Genomic DNA, 21,394 nt, shown 5'->3' on the forward strand with positions numbered 1-21,394 from the left:
CAACAAGGATACTTCATTGCGAGCATGAAAGGAACTAATTTCACAAAGTAAGTCAAAGAAAAATGCTTAGTAAAGGAACTTCCTTGCATCAACACTCAGCCTACATCAGATCAGCCATGATCTTATTGAATGGCGGGGCAGGCTCGAAGGGCTAGATGGCCTACTCCTGCTCCTATTTCTTATGTTCTTATGTTCTTATCCTGGGCCAGACAAGCTCCAATACCCAAATGCTTTCAGTTTATACCGGATCAGCTGGTCAGCTGACCACCACATCATTTTGCTATTGGTTACATTGTCTATCAGGTCAGCTGACCCTCACAGCATGTTACCATTGGTTACATGTAACACTTGACATTGGATGTCATCATCTCACGTGAGAACACCTTCCACCAGGTACACTGTACACGCTCTTGCAACTCGGCCAACGTGTCTACCTGATACGCAGTAGGAAAGGATGGTACATTGGGGAGACCAAAGAGACGCTACGAAAATGGATGAATGAACACTGTTCAACAATCACCAGACAGGAGTGTTCTCTTCCTTTTGGGGAAAACTTCACCACTCATGGTGTTCAGCCGCTGATCTTCGGGTAAGCATTCTCCAAGATGGCCTTCACGACACATGACAGTGCAGAATCACTGAGCAGAAACTAATAGCCAAGTTCCGCACACATGAGGACAGCCTTAACTGGGATCTTGGGTTCATGTCACACTATCTGTAACCCCCACGACTTGACTGGGCTTGCAAAATCTCACTAACTGTCCTGGCTGGAGACAATACGCATTCCTTTAACCTGTGCTTAACCCTCTCTCCACTCACATTGTCTGTACCTTAAAGACTTGATGACCTGTAAAGACTTGTATTCCAACCATTATCTTGTAAATTGAGTTTGTATCTACATAGGTCCTGTTTGTGAATACAACTCCCACTCACCTGATGAAGGGGCAGTGCTCCAAAAGCTTGTGGCTTGTGCTACCAAATAAATTCCAACCAAGTTGGACTTTAACTTGGTGTTGTGAGGCTTCTTACTGTGCCCACCCCAGTCCAATGCCAGCTTCTCCACATTATGGGGAAAAGGCAGGAGAATGGGGATGAAAAAAATCAGCCATGATTGAATGGTGAAGCAAACTTGATAGGCCAAGTGGCCTAATTCTGCTCCAATGTCTTGTGGTTTATGGTCTTCAGTTACGTGAAGAGAATGGAAAAGCTGTTCAAGTCAGAACAGGGAAAATGAAAAGGGGATTTGACAGCGGGTTTCAGATTGAAGATTAATTTTGATATAATAAATAAGCAGGAGTCGGAATGCATAGACTGAAAGCACAATAGAGGCAGATTGAATGGTAACCTTAAACAAGAAACTTGTGTTTGAAAAGGAAAAAAATTACAGGGCAAAGAAGAAAGAGCAAGGAGTGCAACTGATTGGCTAGCTCTTCCCAAGGGGCTAGCACAGCCAGGATGGGTCAAATGGTCTTCAGTTATGTTAAAAGACAGATTATTATTTGAATGGGAGTAAATTGAGAAAGGTGGATACTCAACGATACCTTGGAGTCCTTGTGCATCAGTCAATGAAAATAAGTGCACAGGTACAGCAGACAGTACAGAAGGCAAGTGGTATGTTAGCCTTCAAAGCGAGAGGGTTTGAGTACAGGGATAGGGATGTTTTGCTGCAATGGTATTGAGTGTTGGTGAGGCCACCTCTGGAGCATTGTGTGCAGTTTTGATGCCCTTATCTAAGGAAAGATGTCCTTTGCTATAGAGGGAGTACAGGCTGATTTACCAGGCTGATTCCTGGGATGGCAGGTCTGTCATACGAGGAGAGACTAAGTCGGTTAGGATTATGTTCGCTGGAGTTTAGAAGAATGAGAGGAAATCTCATAAAAATTTATAAAACTATAACATGGGTGGACAGGGTAGATTCAGAAAGAATGTCTCCAATAGTGGGGGAATCCAAAACTAGAGGTCATAGTTTGAGGATAAAGGGTAAACCTTTTAGAACTGAGGTGAGGAAAACTTTCTTCACCCAGAGAGTTGTGAATGTGTGGAATTCACTGCCACAGAGTATAATTGAGGCCAACACATTGTCTGATTTCAAGAAGAGATTAGACATAGCTCTTGAGGAAGGGAGGAATCAGGATATTGAATTCGATGATCAGCCATTATCAAGATGAAAGGCAGAGCAGGCTCGAAGGGCTGAATGGCCTACTCCTGCTTCTAATTTCTAAGTCTATATGGATCATGATTCTATCTATGATTCTGTAAGCAGTCATTACAATCTTTGAAATAAAATATGACCCGTCAAGGAGAGAAACAAAACCTTTCCTGCAATGATGGTAAGTTGCAGTTTAGTTGTGATATTGACCCAAGGATAGAATCACAGAGTCTCTACAGTACAGAAGGAGTCCATTGTGCACTGACTTTCCAGAAGAGCACTTCAGCCAGATGGTAGCTAGATCTACCCCTCCGACCTATCCCATGCATTTACCAGGGCTAATCCATCTAACCTACACATCTTTGGAGCATGGGGGGAAACCGGAGCACCCAGAGGAAACCCACGCAGGCACAGAGAGAATGTGCAAACTCCACACAGTCACTCAAGGCCATAATTGAACCCGGGTCCCTGACGCAGTGAGAGGACAGTGCTAACCGCTGTGCCACCATGCTTCCTGGAGCTTTTCAATTTGCTTCCAAGAATCAGATAGAAACTTTTAGAATTGTCCAAGAAATGGCCACTTGTTTAAGTAAATCCGCCAGTAATTAATCCCTGGTAGCTGTCCATGATTAACCATGATTTGCTTCTTGCTAAGTTTGCCTTGCTTTTTGGATTCTAAGAGCATTCTCATAAAAGACATGAGACTAATTGTTCTATTATTACCCAGTTTATCTTATTTCTTATATTGCTTGACCTTCTCCTTTTGTTTGAGGTTGAAGATTATTTAAATATTTTGATGCTGCTTTATTTGTACAAAAAATGGAAAAACTTTTGGTTTGAGATATTGCGACCTTCAATAGTGAAGGTGAGAAGCAATTCATTCCTGAACCACAGGTATAAAAAGATCCAGGGTGCATCGCGCTCCAGTACAAGCGAAGAAATTGTGTGAATCACGTTACAGTTTTCCACAACGTCACACAGCAAGAAGCATCATGAAGTGGTTCATCCTTTCACTGCTGTGCGTCCAGCTCGCTGAGTGTCTCTACAGGTTGGTCAACAACCAAAAGACTAATTTATATCAGCCAATTCATGCACCATTTTGTACATCAGCAACCTACTGCTTTCCAATAAGTTTTACAGAGTTTGCTTATGTGGGATTTGATTTAAAAAATCCTACCCGTGATCTAATTGAAGTTGTTCAGTTTAGTTCGAAGCCAAACAGATTGACATAATATTGCTGCTTTGATGGTGTGGTTTGTTAGCTGATGTGGATGGCACAATGGTTAGCACGGTTGCCTCACAGCGCCAGGGACATGGCTTCGATTCCAGCCTTGGGTCACTGTCAGTTCGGAGTCTGCACGTTGTCCCCGCGTCTGCGTGAGTTTCCTCCAAGTGCTCCAGTTTCCTCCCACAGTCTGAAAGACGCGCTGGTTAGGTGCATTGACCCTGCTAAATTCTCTCTCAGTGTACCTGAACAGGTATCAGAGTGTAGCGGCTGGGGTATTTTCACAGTAATTTCAGTGCAGTATTAATGTGGGCCTACTTGTGGCACTAATAAATAACAACAAATGTTCAGACCAGCAGTTAAACAGTGACAGCGCGCCAGTGATCATCTCATTATTCGCTCTTTATCATTTCAGAATGCCTTTACACAAGGGAAAGTCTGCACGAGACATCCTGAGGGAACGTGGGGAGCTGAAACGTTTCCTGGAAACACACAAATACGACCCAGCATTGAAATACCGAGGTTTGTTCCCTGGGTTACAGTCTCTGGTGGCAGATGAACCTCTTCTTAATGCCATGAATGTAAGTATAAAGAAAATCCACTTTAGAAAGTATTAAATGGTTACTTCATATGTCAGAGACAACACGTATCAGCAGATGCTGAGTTTCTTACAGCCAAGGTCATACAATCCTGAAAGTGCAGAAGGAGAACATTCGCCCTATCAGGTGTGAGCCAACTCTCTGAGAGTATTTTATCCAGGCCTATTCCCCACCCATCCCAACAACCCCACACATTTTATCATAGCTAATCTGAGGAGAACATTGCCAGGGGATAAATTAGTGGAAAACCAGTGGGACACACTAAAAAGTGAGATTCTAAATGTATAAGGTAGACATGCCCCTTCGAAAAGTAAGAGTGGGACTGCCAAATCTAGATCCTATTGATTGTCAAGAAGAATACAGGGAAAGGTCAAACAAAAAAAGTGTACAGCAGCCACAAAGGACTAAGCACTGCCGATAGTCTAGGTAAATATTGGAAGCACATAGATGAAGTTAAAAGGAAATCAAAGCGGGGACATGAAGAAAGATTAGCAATTAAAGTTAAAGAAACCCCAAATATTTTTTATCAATGTATTAATGGTTAAAAAAAGTTTATTTACTAATCACAAGTAAGGCTTACATTAACACTGCAAAGAGGTTACTGTGAAATTACCATAGTTGCCACATTCCAGCACCTGTTCAGGTCAATGCACATAAACATCATTCAGATTATGGGAGGAAACCAGAGCATCCAGAGGAAACACAGGGAGAATGTGCAAACTCCACACAGACAGTGACCCAAGCCGGGAATCGAACCCAGTCCTCTGGTACTGTGAGGCAGCGGTGTTAACCACTGTGCCACCGTGGTTAGTTAATAAAGTTAAGGTTAGTTAATAAAGAAGTGGGACCTATCAGGATGAAGAATGAAACGTGTGTGTAGATGCAGAGGCTGTGGGAATTAATGTTTTGTCTCTACATTTACAAAGGAAAGAGAATGTGCAGATTTAGTAGTCCAGGAGGGACACTGAGATATTGGATGGGATGATCTTAAAGATGCAGAAGTACTCAAGAGATTGGCCTTACTGAAAGTTGATTTTCCAATCCTCACCAAGTACAAGGGAGGTACCGGAGGCTAGAGAAATGGAAACATAGTTCCATTGTTTAAGAAGGAAATGCCAAGCAATTATCGACTAGCTAGTTTTACACTGATTGTGGGCAACTAGAATATTGCGTCATCATATTGGTCATCATATTACACATAGAATATTGGTCATCATATTACACAAGGATGTAATTGCTCTAGAGAGAGTGCAGAGGAGGTTTACAAGGATGTCACCAAGGCTAGAAACGAGTAGCAATGAGGAGAGATAGGTTGAGGTTATTTAATTTGGAACAAAGAAGGCTGAGGGATGACTTGACAACTTTCTGTGTGGAATTTGCATGTTCTCCCCATGTCTGCACGGGTTTTCCTCCAGGTGCTACAGCTTCCTTCCACATTACAAAGATGCACACGTTAGGTTGATTGGCCATGGTAAATTGCCCTTTAGTGTCAGGGAGATTAGCAGAGCAAAGACATAGGGTTACCAGGATAGTACAAGCTCAATGGCCTCTTTCTGCATTATAGGGATTCTGATTCTAAGGTGACCATCCCACTACTCATGATGGGTTTCCCAGTGTCAGGGCAGTCGACAAAACGCTATAGAAGTCAGCGGGACCAGGCGATCCCGCCAGTGGCCATTAGTGCGCTCCTTCCACTACCAGGAAACATACCGCAAGGAGGCTGGAAAATCTTGGCCAACACTTTGGTGATCATTTGAAATCTATTCTACCGGTGGGATTTTCTGGCCGCAATCATCCCAAGATTGGAAAATCCCACCCAAGGTCAACGAACCTTTGCATGGTCCGTTCCTGTGGCTGGCGGCACAGGAAAACTCCCCCCAATGCCCCCCCCCACCAATCCTCTCCCCTGTGAGCTTAACCCCTGGAGAATAAAACAGATTGCATTGTAAGATAAGGATTCCACACTCACATTCACCAGGGTACCACAAGCAGAAACCTCACAGCTTGATAATCAATTTGATAAGTGCAGGAATCTGTCAGAAAGTGAAATGTTTTGGCGGTTTCATTTGGGGTGAGATGTTTGGTTTCAGTTGCGGTCGTCAGCCTCAAATTCGATTCAATAAAATCCAGTTCCTGTTCTTCAAATCCCTGTTTAGGGTTACTACTATGGATACATTACTGTGGGTACCCCACCTCAGAGCTTTACTGTCCTGTTTGACACTGGCTCGTCCAACCTTTGGGTCCCTTCAGTCTACTGCCGCAGTCTATCTTGTGGTAAGTGAAAGATAACATTTGATTACTTCATAGAACCATAGAACACTACAGCACAGAAACAGGCCTTTTGGCCCTTCTTGGCTGTGCCAAACCATTTTTCTGCCTAGTCCCATTGACCTGTACCTGGACCATATCCCTCCACACCCGTCTCATCCATGTAACTGTCCAAGTTTTTCTCAAATGTTAAAAGTGAGCCCACATTTACCCATTCATTTGGCAGCTCATCAGAGCATGCTTTTAAAATTCTAATTCAAGTTACTTCCAATGGGACCTGAATTCTGAACTGATATTGGTTCTCCTCCTACAGACGACCATGCAAGATTTAATTTATTCTTCTCCTACAGAGAACCATGCAAGATTTAATCCAACTCGATCCTCAACATTCACTTCAAATGGACAAACCTTTCATTTGTCTTACGGTGCTGGCGATCTGTCTGGATATTTTGGATATGATACAGTGAATGTGAGTACTGAATGATACACTCATAATATGCACTAAACACCTCATTTCCAGGTATCCGCTTGACATAATTTTTGCAATGATGTTGTCTCTGTGTTTACTCTTCAATGTGTCTGAGCATCATCCCGTGTCAACTGAATAAGCAACATTGTACAGACAGTCTTTGATTTGATTTATTATTGTCGCATGTATTGAGATACAAGGAAAATTGTGTGCTATACAGACAAAACATACTGTTCATACATTACATAGGGGAGAAGAAAAGAAGAGGGAACAGAATATAATGTTACAGTCATAGCTAGGGTGCGGAGAAAGATCAACTTAATATAAGGGGGGAGGGTCCATTCAAAAGCCTAATGGCAGTAGGAAAGAAACTCTTCTTGAGCCAATTGGTATGTGACCCAAAACTTTTGTGTCTTTCCCCTGACGGAAGGAAGTGGAAGAGAGTATGTCTGGGGTGCGTGGGTCCTTGATTATGTTGCCGCTTTTCTGAATCAGCAGGAAATGTAGATGGGGTCAGTGGATGGGAGGCCAATTTATGTGATGGGCTGAGCTACTGAGCAGATGCAGCAGGCAGTAAAGAAGGCACGTGGTATGTTGGCCTTCATTGTGAGAGGTTTCACGTACGTGTGCCAGGATGTGTGCTGTTGCATTATGCCGAGCCTTGGTGAAGCCACACCTAGAGTATTGTGTGCAGTTTTAGTCTCCTTTTTTGAGGAAGGATGTTCTTCTTCTTGGGGGAGCGCAGCATAGGTTTACCAGGCTGATTCCGGGGATGGCAGGTCTGATGTATGAGGGGAGATTGATTCGGTTAGAATTGTTTCACTGGAGTTCAGATGAATGAGGGGGGTGGGGTGGACCTCATTGAGATTTATAAAATTCTAACAGAACTAGATGGAAGGAGGATGTTCCTGATGGTGGTTGCAGTCTAAGGATATGGGGTAGACAATTTAGGATGGAGGTGAGGGGATATTTCTTCACCCAAAAAGTGGTGAGGAATTCATTACCACAGGAAGTCGTTGATGCCAAAACATTGAATGTATTCAAGAAGTGACTGGATATAGCACGTGGGGGCAAATGGGATCAAAGGTTATGGGGAGAAAGCAGGATTAGGCTATTGAATTGGATGATCAGCCGTGATCATAATGAATGATGGAGCAGGCTCAAAGGGTCAAATGGCCTCCTCCTGCTCCTATCTTCTATGTTTCTATGTTTTTTGGCGCTTTCCAGGAACTCAAGGTGTGTCCCAAAGTGTCTTTTGGCTAATAAAGTGAGGTAATAAAGGAAAAGCTGCAGTCAGTTTATACTCTGCAAGCTCCCAGAAAGCAGCAACCTGATGATAACAAGATTGTTTTTGTAAAGTGGTTTGAAGGTTAAATATTGGTCAGGACACAAGGGAGTATTGCCGTGTTCTGGTGTAGATAGGATGTTTCCTCTGGTTGGTGAGTTAAGAACCAGGAGACGGAGGGCCTGATTTTACCATTTTGATTCTAAGTGCTAAATCTGGGTGTGATTCAGATTGGACTTGTAAACCTGCTCACAGGTGCCCCGTACGCACTTACCCTGAAAATTAAGCAACGATTCTGAATCTTGCCTTGGGTGGGGCTCATCGCGCCCGAAACGCTGCTATTCTGATCGAAGCCTTCAACTGCGCATGCACAGTAAAAAAAGTTTGAAAAACACTCCCCTGCGGCCTGGGACTGATGGCCCCCACAGACATTGCCCTGCCCCCACAACATAACTGTACCCCTTATCCACCCACAGCCCCCCCCCCCACCTCTTACCCAGACCAACAGTGACTCCCTGCCCCACTCCCACCGATTGCCCACAAAGTGGCAGCGGACACCTCCCGCCCCCACCCCCAGCCTACCATGCCCCCACCAGCGATCCATCGGGCCCGCCTCCCTCCTCCACCAGAGAACAATCTGGCCCTCCTCCTCACTCCTTCTAGCCTGCCTCCTCCTACCCCCCCCCCGCAAGCAGAGATTCATCTCAGCTGCCTCCCTCCCACCCACCTCCCCGCACCCCCCCAACTCCCTGCCCCCCCAACCCCCACCTCCCTGCCCCCCCACTCCCTACCTCCCCGCTCGCCCCCCCCATCTCTCTCCCCCTCACCTCCATCCCCCGCCCACCTAGCAACCTGAGTTACAGACTCTGAATTTACCTCGTCAGAAGCTGGAACGCCTGAAACAGACTTCTGCTGAGCAGGTCTGTTTTGTATTGAATCTGGACGGGCGAACATGATGGTAAAGGGGGAAATGCTGGTAAGTTCGGGCATCCAGCCCATTAAGTCAATTTAAATACATGCAAACGCATTTAAATTACCATCGCGCCCACCTTTACCATGTTTTTGCTCCCGAAAATCGGGCCTAGAGGCTCAGAATAAGGGGCAGGCGACTGAAGACTGGGATGAGGAGGAACTCAGAAACTTCACTCAAAGTACAGGTGGCACGGTAGCACAGTGGTTAGCACTGCTGCTTCACAGCTCCAGGGTCCTGCGTTCGATTCCCAGCTCAGGTCACTGTCTGTGTGGAGTTTGCACATTCTCCTCGTGTCTGCGTGGGTTTGCTCCGGTTTCCTCCCACAGTCCAAAGATGTGTGGGTTAGGTTGATTGGACATGCTTAGAAATTGCCTTTTAGTGTCCAGGGATGCGTAGGTTAGAGGGATTAGTGGGTATAATATGTCAGGATATGGGGGTAGGGCCTGGGTGGGATTGTGTTCGGTGCAGACTCGATGGGCCGAAGGGCCTGTTTCTGCACTGTAGGATTCTATGATTCTATAAAAGTTGGTACAGCAAACCCCGTCATACTCAAACGTGCCCTAAGTCTGTGTTACAGAAAGCCACTGCCATGCTATCGCAGCAAGTTCATGTTTCCCCTTTCGATTCGGAGCAATCTTGCTTTGTAAACAGTATGAGGCAGGAGCAAACTGTAATGAGGAGGGATCTGTCAGGAGGCAAATGAATGAAGCTGATGACCTTCTCACTCAGTGCGTCATTCTTATTTCTATTTTCTCCTTCTCAAGGTTGCCGGCATATCAATTACAGGACAGGAGTTGGGCCTTGGCGTAAATGAACCAGGCTCTAATTTTTATTACGCACCCTTTGACGGAATCCTCGGTCTGGCTTATCCAGCACTCTCAGCGGGAGGGGCAATGCCTGCATTTGACAGCATGCTAAGAGACAAACTAGTGGAACAGCCTCTGTTTTCTGTGTACTTGAGCAGGTAATATATAAGATTTAGGGACCTATAGATCAAGATGCTTTCAATAGAAGTTTTTCATGGATTGAACTGATTAATAGCGGTTTAGACCAATCCCAGTGGGTATGGGCCATAGAATCATAGAGCCATAGAAAGGTTACGGTGCAGAAAGAGGCCATTCAGCCCATCCTGTCTGCGCCAGCCAAAAAAAAGTGAAAAGAAACTAGCCGTTCATTTCAATCCTGCTTTCCAGAACCTGGTCTGTAATCTTACAAGTCCCAGCCCTTCAGAGGCAGATCCAGGTACCATTCAAATGCGTGGAGCGTTTCAGTCTGAAGTGCCAGTGATTACCCTCTGGGTAATAAAGATTCTCCTCGTCCCCTCTAATCCTTCTATCAATCACCTTCAAACTACTGCCCCCTGGTAATTGACCCCTCAGCTGGGGGAATCAAGTCTTACCTGACTGCGCTATCTAGGCCCTTCATAATTTTGAACACCTCAATTAGGTCACAGTGTAGCCTGCTCTGCTCTATGGAAGACAACCATAGTTTTATCCAATCTCTCCTCATTCTTGTAAATCTGCTCGACACTCTCTCCAGAGTAAATATGTCCTTCATAGAACCACAGAATAGAATCCCTACAGTGCAGAAGGAGGCCGTTTAGTCCATCAGGCCCACACTGACAACAATCCCAACTAGGCCCTATTCCTGTAACCCCATGTATTTACCCTGTTGATCCCCCTAAGATAGACGTCTTGGGGCACGTTAGGCAATTTAGTGTGGCCAACCATCTAACGTGGACGTATTTTCAGTGTGGGAGGAAACCGGAGCACCCAGAGGAAGCCCACACAGACACAAAGAGAATGTGCAAACTCTACACAGCCACCCTAGGCTGGAATTGAACCTGGATCCCTGGCACTGTGAAGCAGCATTGCTAACCATTGTGCCACCATGCCATGCTATAATGTGGGGATCAGAACTGTACACAAAACTCCAGTTCGCCTAACCACAGGTGGCATGGTGTAAAATGGTTAGCACTGCTGCCTCAACGTACCAGGGACACAGGTTTGATTCCTGGCTTGGGTCACTATCTGTGTGAGTTTCCTCTGGATGGTCCAGTTTCCTCCCACAGTCTGAAAGATGTGCTGGTTAGGTGGATTAACCCGAACAGGAGCCAGAGTGTGGTGACTGGGGGAATTTCAAAGTGACTTCATTGCAGTGTTAATGTCAGCCTTGCTTGTGACTAATAAATAAACTTTACAGTGTTTCATATAATTCCTGCATTCCATCCCTGTTTTTGAATCCACTATTTCACCCAAATAATGGAAAGAAATCCATGTGCTTTCCTGACCACCTTGTACATCTGTCCTGCAAGACAGGATATTTTCAGTTTTTATTTCCCCTTGAATCCTCAAAAGGCAATTATAATGACCAATGCCTACAGTCTTCATCAGGCACAGTGGTTAGCATTGCTGCCTCACAGCACCAGAGACCCGGGTTCAATGCTCAGCTGTCTGTGTGGAGTTTGCACGTTCTCCCCGTGTCTGCGTAGGTTTCCTTCGGGTGCACCGGTTTCCTCCCACAGTCCAAATTTAGCCATGCTAAATTCTCCCTCTGTGTATGTGAACCAGTGACAAGAGGGTTTTCACAGTAACTTCATTGCAGTGTTAATGTAAACCTAGTTGTGAAAATAATAAATACAATAATGAACACAAAGGGCCTATATTAATAAGGAAAACTGTACAGAGGATGGGAACCAGCACACCGACTGCCCCTGTTTCTACGAGTCTTCTACATGGCTTCAAGCTGTCTTCTGCCTATATGAGGATTCCACCCCCTGGAGTGATTACCCACTCCCAGTCTCAGTTGCTTGCCCCCAGGCCAGATGAGCCTCGTCTGCTGCGTTGTCCCTCATGACCACAATTACCACAGGAATCAAAAATACAAGTAGCTATCTGGTCTGTGTGGGTGCGCATTAAACCCTTTGCTTCTTTGCACAGCATAGCCTGTATCATCTGGTTGGTTTCTCCCTCCCACCATCCCCGCAACTCCAAGCAAGTGTAAGCAAAATATCCACTTGTAGGGTAAAACATTGAGACTATTAATGTGTAACATTTTGGGGGCCGTAAAGAGGCGGTTGGGGTGGGGGAAAGGCAGAGGGGATTAATCTATCGAGAAACATATATGCAGAAGCATAATTTTTTGGAGGGCCAAAGAAATTGAATTTTTCCATGCACCAGGTCAACTTACAAGCTCCAATCTACACTACTACAAAGCCATACAATCCCTTCCGGCTGTTCCATCATTCAATAAAATTTTGACTTCAGCCCCATATTCCGGCCAATCACCATTTCCCACGGTAACAGCAAAAAAACTGCGGATGCTGGAATCTGAAACAGAAAATGCTGGAAAATCTCAGCAGGTCTGACAGCATCTATGGAGCGAGAGTAGAGCCAACGTTTCGAGTCAGGATGACCCTTCGTCAGAGCCAAGAGAGGCAGCCGGGGGTGGGGGGAAGGTGATGAACTTTTAATGCTTCACTCTTTGTGCCCCATTTCCTATGATCCCCTTGGAGTCCAAGAATGTACCTCACTCAGCCTTGAATATATTCAGTGACAGAGTACCCATGGCTGTCTGGGATGGAGAATTCTGTAGATTCGCAAACCTCTGAGTGAACATCTAGGCCAGAAATTACCCATCCCGTCTGTTGCGGGAATCGTAACGGGCAGGACAGAAACATTATTCAAAGGTCTGTTGACCTTGGGCTGGAATTCCAGGCCTTGTGCAACCAGAAATTTCTACCCCTAATGTTTCTGAGAGGTGGGAAAAGAGGGATATGAGTTTCAGTCCGGAGTTAGGAGGTAACTGAGGGGGGAGAGTTATATTAGACCAATGAAATAAAACATTACATTTATTCCAGGATTGCAAACAGCCAAGATGGGGGTGAAGTGGTATTTGGAGGAATTGACCATAGTCGCTACACAGGCCAGATTTACTGGGCGCCGGTTATTCAAGAGGTGTACTGGAATATCGCCATTGAAGGGTAAGTGAGAAAGGAATAAAACAGTGATCACAGTTGAACAGCCATGCTGTTGATAGACTGGTGTTGGCTACAAATCCCTTGAAGGATCACAGTGCATTTCTGTAATAAGATCCCTCTTCAAAAGACAGCATTGCTATTCAGTAAGAAGAAGCTGTCACTGATATCCCATAATAATGTTCTGATTCTGAAATGATATTGTGCAGAGATTAGCATACAAATGCTTTAAATACTCTCATGAGTGAATTCCTTTCGTCTGTTACATTAACAGACTGTCAAACTTCAGAACAAGCTGATGGTTTGTTGCAGTAGGGCTTGACTCCCCAAAGAGGGAATGGGCTGAGGTGCTGCATACTGGATAATTGAAGTGTGATTGTATAGTTTCTGCCTTGTTCCACACATTGCTTGAGATGTCACTCTAGAACACAATTCTCCCTTTCAGTGTACAGCTCAACAGCCGAAATGCCTTCTGTTACCAAGGATGCCAAGCCATAGTCGACACTGGAACCCCCCAAATCACCGTCCCACAAGAGTACTTAGGTCCATTGTTACAGGAGATTGGCGCGTATGAGGATCAGAACGGCGACGTAAGTTGTTGTAACAAATGCCAATTGATTCTGGGCCAGCAGCACAATTGGGAATGTTGCCTCATGCTGTCAATGAAAGGAATGGAAATCAATAGATGCCATCAATAATTTGTATTGATGAATATTTGAATTGATTTATTGTCACATGTGTTAACATACAGTGAAAAGTATTGTTTCTTGCGTGTTATGCAGACAAAGTATACCATACATAGAGAAGGAAACGAGAGAGTGCAGAATGCAGTGTTACAGTCATAGTTAATGTGTAGAGAAAGATCAACTTAATGCAAGGTAAGTCCATCCAAAAGTCTGCCAGCAGCAATTCCAATTCTCTCCCTCCACCTAGTGGTGCACCAAGGCAGACTTTTGTCTGATTCCAGAGCTCGTAAATCCCAGACGAGGTCACAAGTGGGCGGCATGGTGGCACAGTGGTTAGCACTGCTGCCTCACAGTGCCAGGGACTTGGGTTTTATTCCTGGCTGGGGTGACTGTCTATGTGGAGTTCGCACAGTCTCCACGTGTCGGCATGGATTTCCTCTGGGTGCTCTAGTTTCTTCCCACAGTCTGAAAGATCTACTGGTTACGTGCATTGGCCGTGCTAAATTCTCCCACAACATACCCGAATAGTGTGTCGACTAGGGGATTTTCACAGTAACTTCATTGCAGTTTATGCCTACTTGTGAAATTTGCTGATGACACCAAGATTGGTGGAACGGCAAATTGGGCAGAGGGTGTGGAGAGTCTACAGAAGGATCTAGATAGGCTGGGTGAATGGGCCAGGAACTGGCAAATGGAATTTAATGTTGGCAAGTGCGAGGTGGTCCACTTTGGTAGGAATAATGGTAGGAAGGACTATTACTTATGTGGCGAAAAACTGCAGCAGGCGACGGTGCAGAGGGACCTCGGGGTCCTTGTGCATGAGTCGCAAAAACCCAGCCTGCAGGTGCAGCAGGTGGTCAGGAAGGCTAATGGGATGCTGGCCTTCATAGCGAGGGGGATTGAATATATAAGTAGGGAGGTCTTGCTGCAGCTGTAAAGGGCATTGGTGAGGCCACAGCTGGAGTACTGTGTGCAGTTTTGGTTGCCGTACTTACGCAAGGATATTTTGGCCTTGGAGGGAGTGCAGAGGAGGTTTACTAGGCTGATACCGGAGTTGAGGGGGTTGAGCTATGAGGAGAGGCTGAATAAACTAGGCTTGTACTCGTTAGAGTTTAGAAGAATGAGGGGAGATCTCATTGAGACGTATAAGATGATGAATGGGATGGATAGGATAGAGGTGGAGAGGCTCTTCCCGCTCAGAAAGGACAGTAGGACTAGGGGGCTCAGCCTCAAGATAAAGGGGGGGCGGTTTAGAACGGAGTTGAGGAGGAACTTCTTCACTCAAAGGGTGGTGAATCTCTGGAATGCTCTGCCTGTTGAGGTGGTGGAGGCTACCTCGCTAAATATTTTTAAGACGCGGGTTGATGGGTTTTTGATAAGCGAGGGGGTTAAGGGTTATGGGGAGAGGGAGGGAATGTGGAACTGAGCCACGACAGATCAGCCATGATCTTATTGAATGGCGGGGCAGGCTCGAAGGGCTGGATGGCCTACTCCTGCTCCTATTTCTTATATTCTTATGTTCTTATAAGTAAACTTAAAATTCATCTATCACCAGATGCTTGTAGCTTAAGGGGCATCACTCCAGTGTGGCTGACCAGGAGTGTCTCCCACTCTTACAGCTGGCCATTAGTGTAAATCTGTTTGACCACCCCTTCCTTGGCCATCAAGTCCTGGAGTGGAATTTGAACTTGAAGCTTCTGGCTCAGAGACAGGGATGCTACCCACTGCACCACACGATCATGAAAACATTTTAAGGATTAACATTGCCCTAATGGCATTTAAAGTAGAAGGCAATGACACGGTGAATTAATCCACCACCCATTCAGTTCCGGGACTTAAATGCGAATTCAATTCAATGTGATGGAATTAAAGTTTCTTCTCCCTAGCAATTGGAAGGATCTCAAGTAAAACGAGATTGAACTTCAATTCCTCGAACATATACCTGAGTAACAATAGACTGTTGCACACAAAGAGCTCTAAAGTTATGCATTGTAGGAAGTGAGGCTAATAACATTGATTATGTAGTGAATCAGCTTTGGTTGTGGTTAAGGTGCAGTTCAGGGCAGTATACTAGTAGCTTCATTGTGCATTGAACATGATGCCATACTAGCTGCTGGTGATCTTGACACTGATAATTGATGTGAAAGAGAGAAATGCTTGATAATAGACCTTGAGGAATAAGAGTTCTTATTTTAAACAAAACATAATTTTAATGTATTTTTTAAATATTGCTTAGGATTCCATTGTAGCTCATTCAGCAAGAATAAAACTTAAGCCATCATATTATTCTATTGGATTTTGAGTAAATCAATTATCTTTTACTCTGTTACCTTATGTGATGTGGTCTCTCCTTCCATGAAGCTGTCCTTCCTGATGTCAACCCTATGATGTCACTTGATTACCTATGCCTTTAAGTTTAAGTTTATTAATGTCACATGTAGGCTTACATTAACACTGCAATGAAGTGACTGTGAAACTCCCCTGGTCGCCACACTGAGGGAGAGTTCAGCATGGCCAATACACCTAACCAGCAACCGTAACTTATCTTGAAGGTTTCAGCAATGTTACCTTCCTTTACCATGTGATATTTTGTTTCACGCCTGCTTTAATGTTTATAAAGCTCAGGTTTCTGCTGTCATCCTCAACTAAGTCTCTTGATACAAGCCGCATTGAGGAATTCTCATCAGCAGCATCTCAGGAAGTAATATATAGGTCTTAGCATGTGCTTGGCACAATTTTAACTGCGATTTAAAAGACTTCCCGGGGTGAATTTACTTGCTCCGCTCAATGGGAGCGGGTGAGGAGTGGGCTAGAGAAAGGTCCATTGACCTCGTGTGGGATTTTCCGGTTTCAGGACAAGCCATCTAGAGACACACGAAGGAGACAAAATACATGCAAATCTTTGTTCCCTGTAGCTTGTTTTTCCTGGATCAGGCCTCTAGCTCAAATTCAGAGGCCACAGCTTTAGGGCCACCATTCCAAATCCCTACACATTTTAACAGAAACTAAAATAAAAATACACACACAATTAAGTTAACAGCTTAAAAACATTGGAAACACCTTTAAACATCTGTGACTTCCTTAGAATGAAATAGAAAAAAAATGACATTCCGCAAATGTATAGAAGTGTGGTTCAATAGTATTTATGACCAAGTATGCGCCAGTTCCGCCTTAGTCAGCCATTTTTGTGTATTTTTATAGCAAGAATTGGGGTTTAGAAGAGGAATTTCATCTCAGTTCAATGATTTTGAATTGATTTCCAAATTGGGGGACTTCAGCACTTCACGCTAAGGTGGAATGATGAAGAACAAACAGCAATTTTGGTTGTCCCAATTTAACTGTACAAGTGTCAGAGGTTGCTATCGATTTCACTGAGCAACGGTGAATGTTTCACCATAAGAAGTCTCACAACACCAGGTTAAAGTCCAGCAGGTTTACTTGGTAGCAAAAGCCACTAGCTCTCGGAGTGCTGCTCCTTCGTCAGGTGAGTGGGAGTTCTATTCACAAACAGGGCACATACAGGCACAAACTCAATTTACAAAATAATAATTGGAATGCGAGGCTTTACAGGTTTACAAGTCTTAAAGGTACAGACAATGTGAGTGGAGAGAACGTTAAGTACAGTTCAAAGGGATGTGTATTGTCTCCAGACAATTTTCGCCAGCAAGACAATTGCAAAATACAGACCATTAGTGTTCCCTACTCAATGTGATTGCAAGGAAACCAGTTGACATGATAGCAGAATATTGAAGCCAGTTTCTTTATGTTCATCCAGCAGTAAGGACGCTTCAGTTGCAAGCGATAAAAGAACTAACTTCACAAGATAAATCAAAGAAAAAAGATTTAATAAAGGAACTTCCTTACACCAACACTCAGGCCACATCCTGGGCCAGACAAGCTCCCCACAATACCCGTTTGCTTTATATTGGTAACAAGGCCAGCTGACCACCACATCATTTTTCTATTGGTTACGTTGTCTACTGGGCCAGCTGACCCTCACAGTATGTTACCATTGGTTACATTATAATACTTTGCATTAGATCTTTGTTTGAATAGCTCAGTGGGAATAGCTATGTTCATGTTCGTGTGATATAAATAGAACAAATAACGGAGTCTCTGAAATGTAGCATTAACACCATTTCCAGCTTGAGTTTCATGAAACATTTGACAGATTATTTGTGAAATAATTGTTCATTCCCATGCTCTTTATTTTCCATTTGTACTAATCATACGCTAATCTTCAATGCTGTCTTCTCTACTTAACAGTATGCTGTCGATTGTAACAACATTGGAAACATGCCTTCTTTGACCTTTGTGATCAATAGGATTTCGTTCACAATCCCTCCATCAGTATACATCCTTCAGGTACGTATGTACTAACAACAACTTGTACTTATATAGCCCCTTTGATGTCACAAATCATCCCAAGGTGTGTTGGCGGGGTGCGATAAAGTGAAATATGGCAGCATATTTGGATTGATGGCCAAACGCCTTGTCAAAGAGGTAGGTTTTAAGGAAAATCTTAAAGAAGGAAAAAGAGGTGGACAGGCTGAGAAAGGGAATTACCGAGCCTACTGCCAAGACAACTGAGGGAACAGCCAGGCAAAGTAGACTGGTTAAAACCAGAGATGTTCAAAAGGACAACAAAAAATAACACTGGGGATTAGTTTTTCCTGTTACTTCTTAAAGTTGGATCAGAATGGTGCCATGGTAGAAGTTGTCATGTGTGCACCTATCGAGTTATGATGCCTAAAGAACTACCAAGTAGTCTTGGGAACTTGAACACTGGGAGCTCTTTATTGTAGGTGTGCATTGTTCTACACTTAGATCTCAGGTTGCACAACCTGGTCCCAACACCAGGAGCTAATGGCCCAGAGCTCAGCTGACCCACTGTCTTAAAGGGGCAGTATGCACCCCAAAACCTCAACATGCAATACATATACAGAGTCTGGCTGGTTCTTATGGTATAACATTAGAAGAAAGGAAGGTGATGCTTTTCGTCTTGTGATTCACTTCACCATCCTCATCTATCCCCATACCAATGGTCATCCTAATTCCTCCTTATGGTGCGGGGAATGTTTGTTGCACTCTATGGAACGTTCCGGATTGCTGTGGAACAGTGCTGCCACACACCAGTGCAGCTTAGAGGGGTCATTACTCCAATGCTGTAATTTCTCAGTCAATAGGGATGAGATATGGATCGACAATCCTGGTTACCTTCAGTACAGTTTACTGATTGTCCTATACCCATTCCCCCCTTGATGAGACAGAGACCTGCCCTAATGTGTAACACTCCATTTAGACGCCTGGCTGAGAACCAATAAGCACCCCCTTAGCTGATGATCTGAATTTAAATTGGATGCAGTGATTACATGGGAAGCATATTCTGGACAGTAGCAACCTATGTTCATCACTGCACAATCATAGAATCACAAAATCATAAAGCAATACAACATGAAAACTGGCCCTTCAGCCCAACCAGTCCATGCCAACCATGGTGCCATCCCAGATAGTCCCAACTGCCCATGTTTGGCCCATAACCCTCTAATCCTTTCCCATCTATTTGCTTATCCAAATGCCCTTTAAGTGTTGCTGTTTGTACCTGCCTCAACCACTTTCTCTGGCAGCTCATTCCAGATACACTTCACCCTCTGTGTCAAAAAATTGCCCCTCAAGATGCTTTTCCCCTCTCACCTTAAACCTATGCCCTCTAGTTTGGAATTCTCCTTCCCTGTGTTGAACAAAGAAATGCACCAGGATAATAGAACTTGTTTGTTTCATTTTGCAAAATTCTAGAATAATTGCTGATCACAGGGTTGGAAAGCTTAGCATTGAAAATGATACATTTCTATGAACATATTCACCTGATCTGAAGTTGATTGATTTGCTTAAAAAGAGAGGATTAAATTGTGCTTGACTATCAGCTCATGCACCGTCATTATCTTACAGAACAATGGATACTGTATTGCTGGGTTTGAAATAACCTACCTCCCTCCCCCGACCCAATATGGACCGCTGTGGATTCTGGGTGACGTCTTCCTTGGAGCATTCTACTCTGTTTTTGACCGTGGGAATAACAGAATCGGATTTGCTACAGCTGCCTAAGAGACATGTCTTCTACTTTAGTTGCCTATTTCAGCAAATAAAGCATGACATTTAAAACCGCTTGCTCAAGGTCTTTGACACTGATTTGAATGGGGATGAATATCAGGCAGTTTTAAGAAAAAGCAGCAGATCTGCAAGATTTGTTTTGTAACCAGATATCAAGTCATAAATGTATCCCCAAAGTCTTTCTCATAGGTGGATTAAAGGCTTTTAATTCAGATTTAATGGGATTTGTGTTGGGCTTCATCTGTTTGTCACTTAATCTTTCTTCCACCTTATTGTTAAGGCTCAGGCTGGAAACGCCAAGGAAGTTTTGTGAAGTTAGCCTAGACCCTAAGAATTATATTAGATTTTGGCTTTGCTGAGCATAAGCTATTTCACTCCCTGTTTGATTCAAGTGACTCACTGGGAAGCTTTTACCAAACTAAGTTTATTTAAGAACCCAGTTAAAATATAATGAAAAGGATTCAGCATAACTTTTACCAAATACAAGATTTAAACATGACACAGTGTAATTCCTAACAGCTAGCTATCTCTGTTGTTCCAATGTAAAGCAACTTCCCATAGACATACACCCTTCTTCAGAATTAGTTATACTAGATACTAGATTTCCAGTTTTGTAACATCTATGCAGAGAAATCTAAACAGCAGTTTTAAGAGAAGAATATATCCTCCAGGCAGCAAAACAGAAATAAACCTACTCTCTAGCAGCTTCCAGTCTTCAGACACAGGAAAGGATATCTCTCTCTGCAGCTTACAAACCAGCAATATACGGATAGAATAATCTAGAATAATCTCCAACTCCAGAGAGGGGAAAAAAGAGACACTGCTCTCCCTTTCAACTCCAAACTGCGTCTGAAAACAACTCAGCTAGAATCCTCTGTCATAAGAACATAAGAAGTAGGAGCAGGAGTAGGCCATCTAGCCCTTCAAACCTGCCCCGCCATTCAATAAGATCATGGCTGATCAGAAGTGGCTCAGTTCCACTTTCCCACTCTCTCCCCATAACCCTTAATTCCTTTGTCTACCAAAAACCTAACTACCCGTGTCTTAAATATATTTAGCGAGGTAGCCTCCACCACTTCAACGGGCAGAGAATTCCAGAGATTCACCACCCTTTGAGTGAAGAAGTTCCTCCTCAACTCCGTTCTAAACTGCTTCCCCCTTATCTTGAGACTGTGCCCTCTAGTCCTGCTGTCCTTTCTCAGTGGGAAGAATCTCTCTACCTCTACCCTATCGATCCCTTTCATTATCTTATACGTCTCTATAAGATCCCCCCTCATCCTTCTAAACTCCAACGAGTACAGACCCAGTCTATTTAGTCTCTCTTCATAGTCTAACCCCCTCATCTCCGGTATCAGCCTAGTGAACCTCCTCTGCACTCCCTCCAAGGCCAAAATAACCTTGCGCAAGTGCGGCGACCAAAACTGCACACAGTACTCCAGCTGCGGCCTCACCAATGCCCTGTACAGTTGCAGCAAGACCTCCCTGCTTTTATATTCTATCCCCCTCACTATAAAAGCCAGCATCCCATTTGCCTTCTTGATCACCTGCTGCACCTGCAGACTGGGTTTTTGCGACTCATGCACAAGGGCCCCCAGGTCCCTCTGCACCGTAGCATGCTGCAGCTTTTCACCCTTTAAATAGTAGTCCCTCCTA

The 21,394-nt window shown here is 44.2% G+C and overlaps 1 protein-coding gene across 1 annotated transcript; it reads left to right on the forward strand.

Annotated features, from left to right (window-relative positions):
- The first annotated feature begins 3,141 nt into the window (after positions 1–3,141).
- Positions 3,142–19,748, forward strand: LOC145356908 (gastricsin-like). The gene is made up of 10 exons (XM_080209900.1): positions 3,142–3,187; positions 3,572–3,584; positions 3,790–3,955; positions 6,130–6,247; positions 6,592–6,710; positions 9,733–9,932; positions 12,840–12,950; positions 13,390–13,534; positions 17,897–17,995; positions 19,580–19,748. Exons 1-10 carry the CDS (start codon positions 3,142–3,144, stop codon positions 19,733–19,735), a joined length of 1,173 nt encoding a protein of 390 aa, XP_080066026.1. The 3' UTR covers positions 19,736–19,748.
- Positions 19,749–21,394: the final 1,646 nt, after the last annotated feature.

Source organism: Carcharhinus amblyrhynchos, chromosome 22 (genome assembly GCF_965287045.1).
Source record: "Carcharhinus amblyrhynchos chromosome 22, sCarAmb.v2.hapA, whole genome shotgun sequence".
Lineage (NCBI taxonomy): Eukaryota > Metazoa > Chordata > Chondrichthyes > Carcharhiniformes > Carcharhinidae > Carcharhinus > Carcharhinus amblyrhynchos.

Coding starts and splice junctions, on each gene's coding strand:
- LOC145356908 (XM_080209900.1), top strand. CDS start 3,142: ATGAAGTGGTTCATCCTTTCACTGCTGTGCGTCCAGCTCGCTGAGT. Junction 6,248..6,591: donor CTGCCGCAGTCTATCTTGTG/GTAAGTGAAAGA, acceptor CTTCTCCTACAG/AGAACCATGCAAGATTTAAT. Junction 9,933..12,839: donor TTTTCTGTGTACTTGAGCAG/GTAATATATAAG, acceptor GATTGCAAACAG/CCAAGATGGGGGTGAAGTGG.